This window comes from Puntigrus tetrazona, chromosome 4 (assembly GCF_018831695.1).
Source record: "Puntigrus tetrazona isolate hp1 chromosome 4, ASM1883169v1, whole genome shotgun sequence".
In the NCBI taxonomy this organism is placed as follows: Eukaryota; Metazoa; Chordata; class Actinopteri; order Cypriniformes; family Cyprinidae; genus Puntigrus; species Puntigrus tetrazona.
In genome coordinates, this window is record NC_056702.1 from 20,892,819 (window position 1) to 20,907,242 (window position 14,424).

Here is a 14,424-nt window from a genome sequence, read left to right on the forward strand (position 1 = left end):
ATATTGAACACATATCTCAGTAACCAACAATTCTGACCGCATATGTTTATGGGGGAGATGTCATTTATACTCGTAACAACTGAGATATGTATTTAATATTGCAAAGATCAGCTGTTCATCAAGGGGGGATCAACAGGAGAAAGTTTCAAACGTTGTCGAAAATAGTACATGTTAACAGTTAATATATACAATTTGCATGGAAGCAGGATGCGGTGCTCACAGAAGAGTTTAGCATTGATAAACAAGACCGAACATCTGATTTGCTTAACAAACAAGGTGTCACGTTTTTCACTGCCAATACTAAACTGAACTGAATGCCATCATATTTACATTCAAAGCCTCCTCTGTTTTACAATGAAGCTTTGAATGTCCTTCGTCATATTTTCTGATGCCATCACTCTAAAAAAATATATTTTACAATACGTAACCACCAGAGGAATCAAGATCCATCTATAAATATATGTGCTATTATATAGCTAATTTGCATAGCATTGAAGGAGGCTGTTGACATGCAACCGGGCTCTCAGCCTAACATACCTAGAAACCGTGTGTCACGCGTGTGGTAAGCAGGAGAGCACACGACTAATATAAATGAAAATAAAGCGTTTTAATCCACATTTAGAGATGAAAATAAACAATATAATTACAGGCAGGCAGGCAGACAGACAGGACAATATCACACGTAAGATCGGACAAACGGAACTGAAAACACAGGACTTAAATACACCGGGTGATGGACTAAATTAACAGGACAGCTGAAGACGATTACACAATTAACATGAACTAAAAGGGCACACAGAGCACGTGGCACGAGACAAAAACAAAAACAAAGAGTCCAGAGACGTGACATTACCCCCCCCTCCCGGAAGGTGCGTCCTCGCACCTAAAGAGTAACATCAAAATACAAAAAACAGACAAAAAACAAAACTAGGATTTGGGGATACCGGATCTTGGGAGGGGGTTCTGGTGGAGGACGGCCCCCAGGAGAGGGTAAACAGACAGTCCAGGGAGGACCAGACGGAGGGAGGAGCCAGGGAGAAGACAGGAGGAGTCCGGAGCCCAGCTATGGTGGTCCACGGTGGAGCCGACGGAGGGAGGAGCCATAGAGGAGGAGCAGCCATCGGCGGAGCAGGTGGAGGAGGAGACTGAAGCAGAGACGGAGAGCCGAAGAGCCAGGTTGACTTCGAGGCGCTGGAGGTCCTAGGTGACGCTGCAGGCTTCGGCAGCTGACACCGAGACGGGGGACGGGAAGGACGCGGCGGAGCCAGAGTGACTGAGGTGAAGCCGGAGGGACGATGGAGCCTGGTGTAAAATATGGAGAGGTGGAGAGGAGGGAGCTAGGAGCTCAGGGGGAGCCGACGGGTCTACGAGCCGAGGAGGAGTCTGGGACTCGGAGGCAGGACGGCGAGGCGAGGGATCCTTCACCCTCAACGGCGATGGAGACCGGCAGACCCATGGCGAGCTCCAGATGGTTTGCTGAGGGTGAGCGCAGGGGCTGCTGAGATCCATCGACGGCGTATGACCAGGGGCGGGGAGGAGGAAAACTGGAAGCGCACGAGGCGCGGGCACTGGAGGGAGCGCACGAGGCGCGGGCACTGGAGGGAGCGCATGAGGCGCGGGCACTGGAGGGAGCGCACGTGGCGCGGGCACGGGAGGGAGCGCACATGGCACGGGCAGGGGACGGAGCGCACGTGGTGCGGGCAATGGAGGGAATTTTTGGGGATCCAGCAGCCCCAGATGGAGAATCAGCTCACCCTCAGCTGATGTGCAGTGGCTGGAGCTCCACTCCGCGCTCTCCTTGCAGTCAGCTTGCTCCATTGTGGTGAGCCCTGTTGCCGGCTCGCGCACCTGGTCTGACGTATTCGGCTCGGGTCCTGATATGCTCCACGGCTCTGTCGCTCTCTCTGGCGATGGGTCCGTGTCAGCGGTGGGCTCAGGCTGGGGCTCGACCATGCGGTGAAGGGATGGGCTGGGCTCTGGATCCTGAGTGGGGCTGGTGTCGTTGTCCTCCAGCGCAACAGTCATTGACGAATTGCACGACACCAGCACCCACTCGACGTAAGTGGCAATGCTCTCTCGAGGACCACTCCCGGACAGTTGCGCCTGACTGGAGTTGTTAAGTCCGAGGAAATAAATTCCGCACAGAAAGCTGTCCGGGTAATGGGAGTCGTTAGCGAGGTGGAGGAATAGTTCGGTATACTCCTCGAGAGAGCAATCCCCCTGCTCCAGCAGGAGGATGAGGAAGTTTGGGTCTTGATATGGGGAAAACATCTTGAAAATAATAAAAGAAAATAAACGCAGCTATACTTTTACTTTTGTACGGTCCGATCTTCTGTCACGCGTGTGGTAAGTAGGAGAGCACACGACTGATATAAATGAAAATAAAGCGTTTTAATCCACATTTAGAGATGAAAATAAATGATATAATTACAGGCAGGCAGGCAGGCAGGCAGACAGACAGGACAATATCACACGTAAATGCGGACGAGATCGGACAAACGGAACTGAAAACACAGGACTTAAATACACCGGGTGATGAACTAAATTAACAGGACAGCTGAAGACGATTACACAATTAACATGAACTAAAAGGCAGGGCACACAGAGCACGTGGCACAAGACAAAAACAAAAACAAAGTCCAGAGTCCAGAGACGTGACACCGTGGCACAATTGAAGGTGCCCACTTTGACCGTTGATACGCACTGTGATGTCACTAGGTCATGTGCTCAACTGACCGACACTTGCAAGAGATTTTGTTAGCTTTGTAAAGGGTTTGCTTTGTGAGATTGCAGTGAACTGAGTCTTATTTTTAGAGATTCTAAAAAGATTCTAAAAGCAGAGCTATTTGCCAATGTATTCACACCTTCTTTGAGTTGAAATAAAAGTGTTCCAATGCAATCGCGTATGATAATTATATGTAGAGTTATAACAATGTCATTGATGCGATGTACGCAATTGAGTGGAAACACATAAAGCTTGAATGACATTTGATGAACACACCAATGTCAATTGAAACAGGTAATGTCATATTTTAGTTCTGCCCCTACGATGGAAAGCCATCACTAATTACCAAGAATTAAAAGAATACACTCCACTATAAAGCCCCAACTCCATGTAGTGCACCAACAGATAGACTTTTCAATCTTGGAAGTCCAAAAATGCAACCATCTTGGTGATGTAGGCTTTCAGTGCCTTGTACTGATGTGCTTCAACAGATGTTTAAGGCAAGTGGATAGTGAAATAGGCCAGTTCTCCAGCATAGAAACTAAGCTTAAATTTGGGCAGCCTATATATTTAACCGTTGTCTTGCACAGTCATACTATAACCATGTCCACCTTATATAAAGGCAACAGAACATTCCAGTATGTTTCGATACTACAGTCTTTGTTACAAATCTTGAAGGATATCAAAGTGACCTAGTCACTCAAAAAACATACTGGATGTGCATCACAATACCGGTTCTTTAAGATGGATCTCACTTTCATGAAAATGAATTTTTCTTGAGGTGATGTCGAGATTATTCTGTACATCGATGACTTTGACGTGTGCAATCCCTTGGAAAATTCTCTCAAGATTCACAAAGTCACTGCTGTCTTTTTGGGTGCCAGAACATGCACGATCGACGCTGAAAACTTCACGGGATCTCACATCTGCCGATTTTGTCTTATGGACAGGTTCCAGACAGCCTTGCCATCATTGAGTCTGTCTACTATAACACGAAAAAAAGATTTAGTCCTACGTCATTTTTTAAAACTCTTTCTTGGCTTTATAACAGATTTAATGATGGTGAGACCGAATGCATGACGAGGTGCTGTTGGGATGTAAAAATCCCATGGCTTCCGTTTACTGAACTTAAGCTATCCCCCAAAGCTGAGAAACACATTTGAAGTCTTTCCGAAAATCTTTCTCCAAAAGTAAGCTCTTCTTCTGCACAGAAAGCTACTAATGTAGGTCCGCTAGTTTGTTTGAGACTTACATTTACTTTACTGTACAATTTGGTACGTTCGACCAAATTCGACGGGAGTATAAAGCCTTGCATCATATTTGTGACAGATGCATACAATATTGTTTTGAACATAGGGTATATATATTCTTACCATTAAAATAGCAACGGCTCTTGTATTTGCCTGAAACAGAGTCGAAAATCTGCCCGCGCCATCTACAGTTCCTCGAGATCATCGAGGAATCGTTCCAGCCCTACAGTACAGCAATGCCATCATCCCATAAGTGCTGTTGTAGACCTAGAGCAGTAAAATCCAAGCTTTTCTTCTTGTCCTGCAGAAGTGAGTCAGTGACAGAAGATGACGTCGGAGAAGGATCTGGATACATCTGATGAGAGTCAAAACAGAAACACATTTTACAGCTGCTGTTGCTGTTACCGTGGACTGAGGATCAGAACATCTGGTTGAAACGCTTTAATATGGATATGGAGTTCTACAGAACGATATCTCGAATTGCTGATATATTTTTTTTACGCTCTTTATTTTAACATATTTTTAACTTTTTCTTTACAGATGAACACGAATGCTTAAAGGCAGCAGAAAAGCAAGGTAAATCGATTTCAGCGCAACAACAAGACAGTGCCTGGGTAATGAGTCTGTGTGTAGAAGTTTAACAAACATGAACTGAGCGAAAAGAGAAGCAAAACATCAAGAACAAAGACCCAACTGAAACTAAACCAGTGGTCGCTGTGCCCTTGTGTTAAAAGTTAATATGAAGACATAAAATGGTGCAACATCTTATTCGTTTATTCCTCAGTTTGCCCACATCCAGCATAGACCGCATCACTGGTTATAATGGATTTTATTTGCTCTTGAAAAGTCACCTTTAGTAACATAGTGCTTTTATACAGTACAGATAGTGTCGAAGGAGCTTTAAAGTGATTTAATCAAGTCAAGAATATTGACAAAAATGAAGTCTACCCAACTAAGCAAGCCAAAGGCAACAGCAGCAAGAAAGCAAGTAGATTGAAGTCTGTCTGGCACTGGTAGCACTCTTTACAAACTTGTCCACATGTAGTGCAGAGCCATGCATCGTCCACTTTTACATGGCTTCCTGCAGTACTTCTGTTTTTCTGTCAAATTTATATTTTGCGTTCAAATCTTACTTATGCGGCAGATAACTTAAAAAATGTGTCATCGTCTCAGAGTGGCTCATGCTAAAGAAGTTTCTTTTGCCATCTTCTGACTGTACCTGACCCTTTAACATTGGCATGCCCAAGTACGGTCGAACCCTGAACTAAACCAACCATTTGGTTGAAACCTACAGTTGGTTTGTATTTGGTTTCATTGAGCATGAGTTTGTATTATCATATATCTGTCTAATAATCTCTATTTCATTGCACTACGTTTCAGATTTGATGAGAAATGCTTCAACTACAGTCAGTGCTGATGTAAAAGCTGAAACAGGTGTGAGTTTAAATGCTCCTCTATTGACTGCAAACAACTTCTCAGGACCAGTAACCATTTATGGCCCAAATGCTGAAGGAAACGGTTCAGTTTTCTTTCTTTTACCAGATCGACAGAAATCCTCAGAGACTGCAGAGGAACACAGAGAAAAACAAGGTAAATCAACAATATCTACGTATTTAGCCCTCGTTCCCTGATGGAGCTAAACCTCAGCTAAACTACTGGGTCACTGGCTTGGCTCCTAAGCGAAAACAAGAATAATACTCACGCTGTGGTCAGCTGTGGCTAGATGCAATCAGCTCATGTCAACATCCATTTGTTCGTTTTATTACTCTAAAAGTAGATTGGTACCTGGTAACTGAGACTTTTATTGTCGTATACTAAATATTTAAATAGATTCACTCGCGCAACCCTGTTCATAAATAACAGGATTTTCTATTAAAGTCCTAATCACACTCTGTGACAGACATTCAAATCTGAGCTTGCATTGCCACTGATCCAGGAAAAGCAGTTTATTTACATGAAGTATCTTTTATAGTCTGTGTTGCAAACATTTTTACAGCAATAATCAGAGAAGTACTGAAATCATAGTTTACAGTTTGGATATTAACACTGCTGTCTACAGAAGCTGATCAAAATAGAATAAAATCACCTGTCTGAAAGCACATATAGCTTAAATATTAAAAACAACAATCAAGTAAGAGCACATTTAATTTTTATGTGCATTTGACTAACAGATACATTTACATTATTTGTTAGTTGTTCTTATTATAATTTATTGCACAAAAACAACGTTTTATAAATTCTTAGTTTCGTTATTTCTATTTTACGGCAGTCCAGTAAATCATTTATTTTTATCTTCTTATGATCAGACTCTTTATAGAATTTGATTATAGAAAAATTGTTTAGAAGATGGTAATGGATTAAAAAATATAGGTAGCCTAACAGATGTGTAAACTGAAATCTATTAGAATTTTATTAAAACTAATGTGCACTGATTCATTGTGTTGGATATATTTAGTTCTTTTGTGAAGTGGCTTAAAAGATGAGTCTTTGAGTCTGTATAAATGTCATCAAGCTGAAAAATTTTTTGATTAAAAAGGTATCATTCAGGAACCGTATCAAAATGTTCTGAACGATACCCAAACCCTACTCCTGCGCCAGTGGTCATGGTCTCTGATTGATACTGATTGCAACCTTTCTTGCAACGGGAGAGGATTATAAACATAGATTTAAAGATATATTCTATGATCAACACATTTAGTTCATATCAACATAGAAATGTTTTTTGAGGAAACTGTACATTAAGTATTTCAGATGCAAAGTTTTTAGTCACACGTAGGAGTGGCCATTACATTGAAGTCCCACAGCAGATTTTAAAAATTACATTTTTGATATAAAAGTCATACTAAAATGATAAGTGCACCAAAAGTTATGAAAGTATGAAAATGCATTTCATGCAGCCTTTTAAATCTCTTAAGCAGTGCTGGTTAGTAACTGATTACTTGCAATCTGGATTACATGATCAGATTCCAAACATTATGCACTTGTAATTAGATTCCATCATGTTTATAATCAGATTACAGTAAAATTTATTTTGTAACAATTTTAAAAAAGCAAAAGTACCTATCATTCTGCATCATGAATGTGTTTAATAATCAAGCAAGTTGCTTAAACACTGCCAAAATAAAACTGACAAAAATAGTTAAGACCTGCAACACCATTTAATTTATGTTTTATTAATGTTTATGTATGTGTATATATTACAGACATTCTGAGGCTTGAGAAAATGAAGCACATCTCAAGGATGTTTACACAGAACTGTTCATCACAGAGGAGATATGGAGAATGTCATTGTCACGAATGAGGGGTCTGAGGCGTGCGGATCCATGTGCAGGCTTTTATTAAACAAAGGCATGGTCAAAGCAGGCAGGCGTCGAACAGGGCAAACAGGAGTATCAAAGGCAAGGCAATAACAAAATCCAAAAACAGGCGAAGGTCGAGTCAGGCAGCGAACAATCAGAATATTAGAAGACAGGCAGGGTCAAAACCAAGGAAACAAGAAGTCGGGAAACAACAATAGAACAGGCGAACAATGCAACCTGCAGGTGAGTGGCTTGCTGCAGTATTTATAGTCCTAAACAGAAGTAGCAGCAGAGGAAGCGATCACCGATCACCCAGAGGTAAGAGCTCCCTCTGCTGGCTTGGTGACAAAAACAGTAACTTTGTCGTAGTATACTTCCAGATGGTAAAGTCATTGTATTCTTGCGAGTGCAGCACTTTATTTTCACGAAAGTATATAATTTTGTTTCATTAGTCATCAGGTTTAGAAAAAATGTTCATGCATAGGATTGTTTATGCTTTAACTCTTGTATGTGTATCTGCACAAACGTATACAAGAAGGAACAAAAAGCCTTAACTTTAGGCATGACATGTTAATTGTTGGAATCACTATTATAGTAATTTAGTTACCATTACATCAGATTATAGAGCCATTTAAACAAACTCACACTCAGCCATAAGAATGCACAACAGTTTCAGCAAAAAGGCTGTAAAGAAGTTCAAAGACAGCACTCTGAATTGTGAAATCAGCTTCCAGGAGCCAAATAGGAAAACAAAGATAGAACATTTCTATAGTACTTCACACCACCCTAGTTCAATACCAGTCTTGATATAGCAGAATGCAATTCAGCTGTAAAGCAGCTCTTCAGAAGATGGTAGTGTAGTCACATGGTAGTCAATCCAGTCATATCAATACATTTCGATGATGCTTCACATCAGTCACTGTTGATTCTGGCATAGTTGGCAATAGGGTTCTGAGCTGAGGACTTGCATATCCTCTTCACTGAAGATCAGACCCTCTATCCTGAGTTCAGGGTTTATAATGTTGGACCATCAGTAAAACTGCGTTGATGAATCAGAATAGATTTAAGAGAGTTTCTACCCATGATTGTTTCGAGCTTGTGCCCAGTTGTGCTTGTCACTGGTACTGGTGCTAATTTATAAAAAAATAACACAATTACCACATAGCATACATATTATCAGTGATATTTACAGCTTATTTGATACATATTCACCTCAGACAATTGCAAACACCAGTGTTTAGTGGGGCTGCCCCCTCGGGTGCTTCAGCTGCTGAATCAGACCCAGAACTGGTGGCCATGCTTTCGGGGGTCCTCCACTCAGGGGCAGGTATCCTGTGCCACCTGCTTCCAGATCTGTGGAACCTCCACATGTGACTCGAGGGTAGGACGAGGCACACTTAAGTGCTCTACCACCAGCAGTGGAATCTCTTCGCTGATTGGTGTTCTTCCCACAAAGAAGACCCCTGTAGATGGTCAACTGAAGTACTGCTTTCCTGCAGGAAAAGTTGAAGCGTAGGCTGTTGCTCTTGGAAAGCACAATTTTCATCATGAGGTTCTTGAGGAGTAACAGTAGGTTGAATCTCCCTAGCTCACTCATTGTGCCCTCCTGAGTCTCTCTGTTGTCTTGGCTTGGTATATGCCCTATGATTTAAAATGTATAGAGTTGCTGCTGATTTGTTTAAAGTTAAGAGTGTTTTTTGGTTTAAAATGATCCAAAACCAATATTTGAGAAGATGCATAACCAGCCAGTGTTGAAACTATCCACCTGCAATGGTAGAGACACAATGCTTCCAAAAGTGGTTAATATCCAAACTGCCATTGTTTATTTTATTTGATTTCGATCCACTTCCATTCTGCAGCTTGACTGACTTTAAATAAAAGATGACATCAGTGCAAAAGGCCTGAAGTCTGGAAAATCCAAGCTTGAAACCTATTTTTGATTTGATTCATTTTAAAAAGAACTACAAATGGAAATTTACCAAAACGATAAATAGGCCGTAAAATAGTTTTGAACTGTTAAAGCCAGAAGTAACTCAACCGAAAGTGGATCAAACCCTTTCTCAACCACATAACATAATTTTGTCAAAAAAAGTAATTTTGCTGTATTTATAAGCATCACTGTCTGTTTAGTCTGTGTTTGTCGGGTCTCAAAGTCGAGTTCACGTGTCTTATAATTATAATAAAGACTGTTCATTTGATCCACTGATTCGTCCATCTTTTGGTATGTAAATCTCTATAAATATAAGAGCTTTTCAAATAATAATTAATAAAAATATTATAATAATTTAATTTGAAACAGCTGAATTGTGTATTTTGTGTTGAGATTTAGAAAGTTTTTAACATTCTATTTACAGTAATCTATAAATAGTAAAAGAGAAGGAAATCTAAAACACAACTCATTTGTTCCTTCTGTTCCCAGATAAAATTAAATATGGAATTGTCAGGTGAGTTTTGGGGTGTCTTGACTGCAACAATAACTTTGTGGAGGCGAGATGTGTAGATATGAAGACATATAGATTTAATTGTATAAGGGGTTTGATACACACATGATATGTTTCACTAGAGATCGCAGCAATGATTCCTTTCCCAGGCCTGCTCCACTGCTCTTCACACCTGGAGACCTTGACCATTGTCAGATAAGACTGGAGATGCTTCTTAAAAATAATAGCAATGCTCATAACTGCGTGTTATTCTGACTTGCTCGATTTTCACTTCAGGCAGCCGTTAATTTTACTGTATTTTAGATGGATCAACTGTTTATCTGCAAAGAAGAAACAACAGATGAATGTCTTGCTGAAGGTTTGCTTGTTAGCCACTCGTGAATAATATGCATAAAATCAAATGAAGTACATGCTCCTCACATACCTTTATAATCTTTTAAAGTATGCTGTGGAGTAAAGCCTGTCGACAGATACATTGTGAAGGATCGCCATGGGCACAAGGTCTTCAGTGTTCTCGAGGACAGTGATTGTTGTGACAGGCAGTTCCGTGGAGGTGCACGTCCTTTCATAATGAAGGTTACCAACGTCTCAAATCAAGAGCTTCTCAGACTGGTTCACCCATCTGTTCACTGCTGCGGGAGCCATGAGGTATCAACGTAATTCTCTGCTTGCTCATTCATTTTGCTACGTAGCGTGTATTATATGTTGTATGTATATTTTAGCTGGAAGTTCAGTCTCCGCCAGGCAGTCCCATCGGATATGTTCGACACAACTGCCATGTTTTCATGCCGAAAAAATTCACTCTTGAGAATGAACGAGGCCAGCCGCAATTTAGGATTGAGGGACCGTGTGTAAACTGTGACTGCTGTGAAGAGGACAACTTTGAGGTGAATCGCATACACACTGAAATTTGACTGACCAAAGATATTTTCTATCCTCCAACCTATATTTTTATAAAACTTTAGTATATGCTGATTAAGCTGACCCGCACTGGCTGTAGATGATTTCAGGTTTTTTTACATTTCTGGGGAAATTTGATCCCCACACTGAAGCCAAAAACCTGACCCAGAAACAGATGTGTTGCTTTTGGGTTTAAAATGGGTTTAAAATTGGTTTAAAAGCTAGAACTAGCATGCACTCTAATTGCAGCAGCAAGATTAACAAAGATTAAGTTGCAAATCCAGTCTTGTTGTTTTTATCTTACACTACTCTATTATATTAACTAGGTTAATCAAATCCTAAGGGTTCGAATTGCTCTGGTCACACTGATTCAATTTGCATAGGATACACTCTATAGACCCATCCATCTAACATTTAGCACTATTTAGTGTATCTGAAAAGTTCTGTTTCCTTTCGTGACCATCGAAAAAAAGGCAAAGCTGGTATGAGTTTCTTTCCTGATTCTGAGCAGGTAGATTTAAGATCTGGGTAAAGTTTGACTTTACAGCAGACAATACAGAGGACAACTATTCTATTCAAGACATTACTAACCTATCAAGCACACACACACACACACACACACACACGTTTTGAGGGTAAAAATCAGTTATTTAAGTAGAAGTCCCAAGGTCTAGTTCTATAATTGTGACCTGAGAGAATTCACCAAACAGAGATTTAGCTTATGGCTAGCTAACCTTTTAGGTTGCACCGTTTCAGCAAGAAAAGAGGTGTTGTGTTTACCACACCAAGGCTAAAAAGGGGACAGTGCTTCTAATTGGCTCCTCAGAGGGAGTCACGGCACTTTCGGTTAGCTGGCAATCGTCTCGGCTGACGTCTTTGGGATTTCCCTGCTGGCCATTGCCTTGGTGATGAGAGGAACGGTTTAATGATATTTTTGCCATTCTTGAAGTTCTTCTGCAAGTCGGTTGCAGCTATAGGTTTGGAATTTCAGCAGAGTTAGGACGAGCTGTTTTCGGTGAGTTTTTGGAAGAAGTCAAAAAGCGTGCAGATTTCACGCAACCCAAAATCATTGATCAGCTGTACGACTCAGCTGAGGATTTGAGATTCTTCTGGAATGGGTTTCTTTTGCAACATGTCTCTTCACTGATATCCTACACTTGTCTTTTTCACTGTGACCACAGCTGATGACTTTGAATGAGGAAAACGAGGCAACATCACACAGATCAGTTGGAAACATCATCAAATCTTTCTTAGACAGTGGACCAAATAAAGGGCAGCACTTCGTCCTGAGCTTTCCAAGCAACCTGGATGTCAAAATGAAAGTTACTGTACTGGGAGCATGCATACTCATTGTAAATATAGTTGAAAAGTACATTCTTAACGCTTTTTGTTAGACTTTAGCATTTATAATTATAACTTTATTAATGTTTTATTATTTTTATTAGTAGCAGTAATATGAGTAGTAGGAGTAATATTTTTATGTAATACAATATTATTTATTTATTTCAGGTTTCCAAATATAACGACAGGAAATCAAGGATACCGCTCTGGCTCACCTGCTTATCTATGGCATGCACTTGCTGGAAAATTTACTAGGCAGGTCTTTGCCCCATCCAACAATTTCAGCAAACATCTCAATGTGAATTAAGAAATAAAATTTGCATATGTAAAGAATGACATCTTGGCCATGCACCTATGCTATTGTAACTGAAGTCCTCCCGGTCGTGACTAAAGCATATTCAGAGATAATAGGTTTGTTTGATTGGCTGCCGTCTGAAAAAAGCAATTAATTCTGGTTAGAACATTTGTCCGACTTTGAGCTGCAGCTGCCTTACGATCATATCTCGGAAGCCAAAAAAGCAAAAAAAAAACCTCACACTATTTATGAAAAATGGCCCCCAATCGAGCATGGTTTATCCCAAGGTTTTTTTCTCCATTTTCACACAGATGAAGCTTTGGTTCCTTGCCGCTGTTGCCTCTGGCTTGCTCAGTTGGGGACATTTGATTTCTAAGTGTCGCCGATTTGTTAAATAAATTTTCGGCAAAAGTTTTTTATGAAACATAAATGACTACTTAACAGAGAATACAATTTGTTCTGAAACAACTGAAATTTGTTCACAATTTGCTTACTGTAAAGTTGTTACTTTGAGGAGTATGGATAACCTAACAGCTGACTTCCATAATGTTTTTTTCTCCACACTATGGGATTTCAATGGCTCCTGTCAACTGTTTGGTTAGCCACTGTAATGCAGAGTCAGAGATGTTTGGCTCCATGTGCTAGCTCTTTATTTAGAGTGGTCGAACAGGCAATAGGTCAACAGTAGCGTCAGGGACAAGACAAGGGCAGAATCTATAAACAGGCAGAGATCGAGACAGGCAGCAAGTATCAAAGTCATTAAGTCCAGGTGTCATTGGGCAGGCAGCATTCAAACACAGAATCGAGAAACAGTCGAAGGTAGTCTCAGGGAAATCAATAGGAAGAAATTAACTCTTAGAATTACCAGCAGAGCAAGGATAAGACTTTGCACTAAGCATGAGTCAGGGCACAGTTTAAATAGCCGGCGTGATGGGAAGCACCTGGGCCGGCAATTGGTCCAAGGTGTGGAGCATGATGGAAAATGTAGTTCCTTGCGGGTAGTATCTGGGAGAAGGTTCCCTCCGGTGGCCGTTGGTTCATGATACCCACATTCCTCAAAGTATCTAATGTGTTCGGCAAACAAAAAGGAATTCATGCGGGTTTGGAACAACTTTTCAGTAAGCAAGTAATGAATACATTTTTAAATCCTGCCTTAATAGTTCACATAGTATTTTTATACAAGGTTATATATTCAGTTAAGAGAAAGACTGCATTTGTTTTGCTCCAAACAAGTGGCTTTTGCAAAGATATTTTCCTAGATTATAGAAAAGGATGTTACAGAATAATAATTTAATTTAATGATAATTTAATAATTAACTGAATAATGATATTTTTTGAAAACTGACATCCTACACGTTCTCCCACATCGCATCACATATCGTAAATAAAAGCCATTAAATGAGCACATAGTATTATTTTAATGAATTCCCTGTTAACAGTAGGCATACATGCTTCTGTTTTTTGTGTGCTTTCAAAATTTTTTATTAACACACAGTTGCGTGAGACACATTTATATTTACATATATTTTTACAATATTGTTTCATGTACTCAGTGGTTACTGTATACATATTCAAGAGAAGAACATACACTCAGTTATTTTAATCAGTCTAAAGCTTTAAGTCAGTCATTACAAATATCTTAAAGAAAAAAAGTTTTTTTTTTACTATTTTCATTTGTCTCATGACTCAAAAACCACTTGAGCTTGGAAGCCAAAAAAAAGATATTTGGAACATCATGGTTTAAGGTTTGAAATATCTAAATCCCATGTTAAAACAAAAGTTAAATCATTGTTTAATCATATTGCTTTTTAACATCCTCTTTGTTTGTAACACTTGATACTTACATTTTACTCTTTTCTGGAAAAACTGTAACTACATTGTGTTTATGCAACAAAACCACACTAAGGTTTATTCAAAGTAATATTTTTAGCATAATCTCGCTCCTGGTGAAAAAAACAAAAAACATAGTACTCCCATTTAGGACAATTGAGAAAATGCTTTGGTGGACATGTGGCCTATATGAGGATTTCTGACACATTTATTCTGTCTCAGTGACAGAAGATGAGTATTAGACAGAAGTATTAATTAGTATTATTATCATGAAGTCTCATAACATCTCACTGTGACTGTGACTTTTTCAACAATGCAGCTCAAAGCATTATGAGTAAAATCT

The 14,424-nt window shown here is 40.0% G+C and overlaps 2 protein-coding genes across 2 annotated transcripts in view; one reads left to right on the forward strand and one right to left on the reverse strand.

Annotated features, from left to right (window-relative positions):
- LOC122342952 (NACHT, LRR and PYD domains-containing protein 3-like) overlaps positions 1-14,424 on the reverse strand; it is a 924,523-nt gene that overhangs the window by 324,440 nt on the left and 585,659 nt on the right. The gene's annotated exons all lie outside the window — the stretch shown is intronic.
- LOC122343111 (phospholipid scramblase 1-like) lies at positions 9,401-13,908 on the forward strand. Its single transcript, XM_043237448.1, has 5 exons — positions 9,401-10,073; positions 10,158-10,363; positions 10,438-10,602; positions 11,797-11,967; positions 12,125-13,908. Exons 1-5 carry the CDS (start codon positions 10,019-10,021, stop codon positions 12,209-12,211), a joined length of 684 nt encoding a protein of 227 aa, XP_043093383.1. The 5' UTR covers positions 9,401-10,018; the 3' UTR covers positions 12,212-13,908.

What these genes read in the sequence shown, in the direction of transcription:
- LOC122343111 (XM_043237448.1), top strand. Translation starts at nt 10,019, where the DNA reads ATGGATCAACTGTTTATCTGCAAAGAAGAAACAACAGATGAATGTCTT. An exon ending in AGATGAATGTCTTGCTGAAG is followed by an intron (nt 10,074 to 10,157) that starts GTTTGCTTGTTA and finishes AATCTTTTAAAG; the next exon opens with TATGCTGTGGAGTAAAGCCT. An exon ending in TGGGAGCATGCATACTCATT is followed by an intron (nt 11,968 to 12,124) that starts GTAAATATAGTT and finishes TATTTATTTCAG; the next exon opens with GTTTCCAAATATAACGACAG.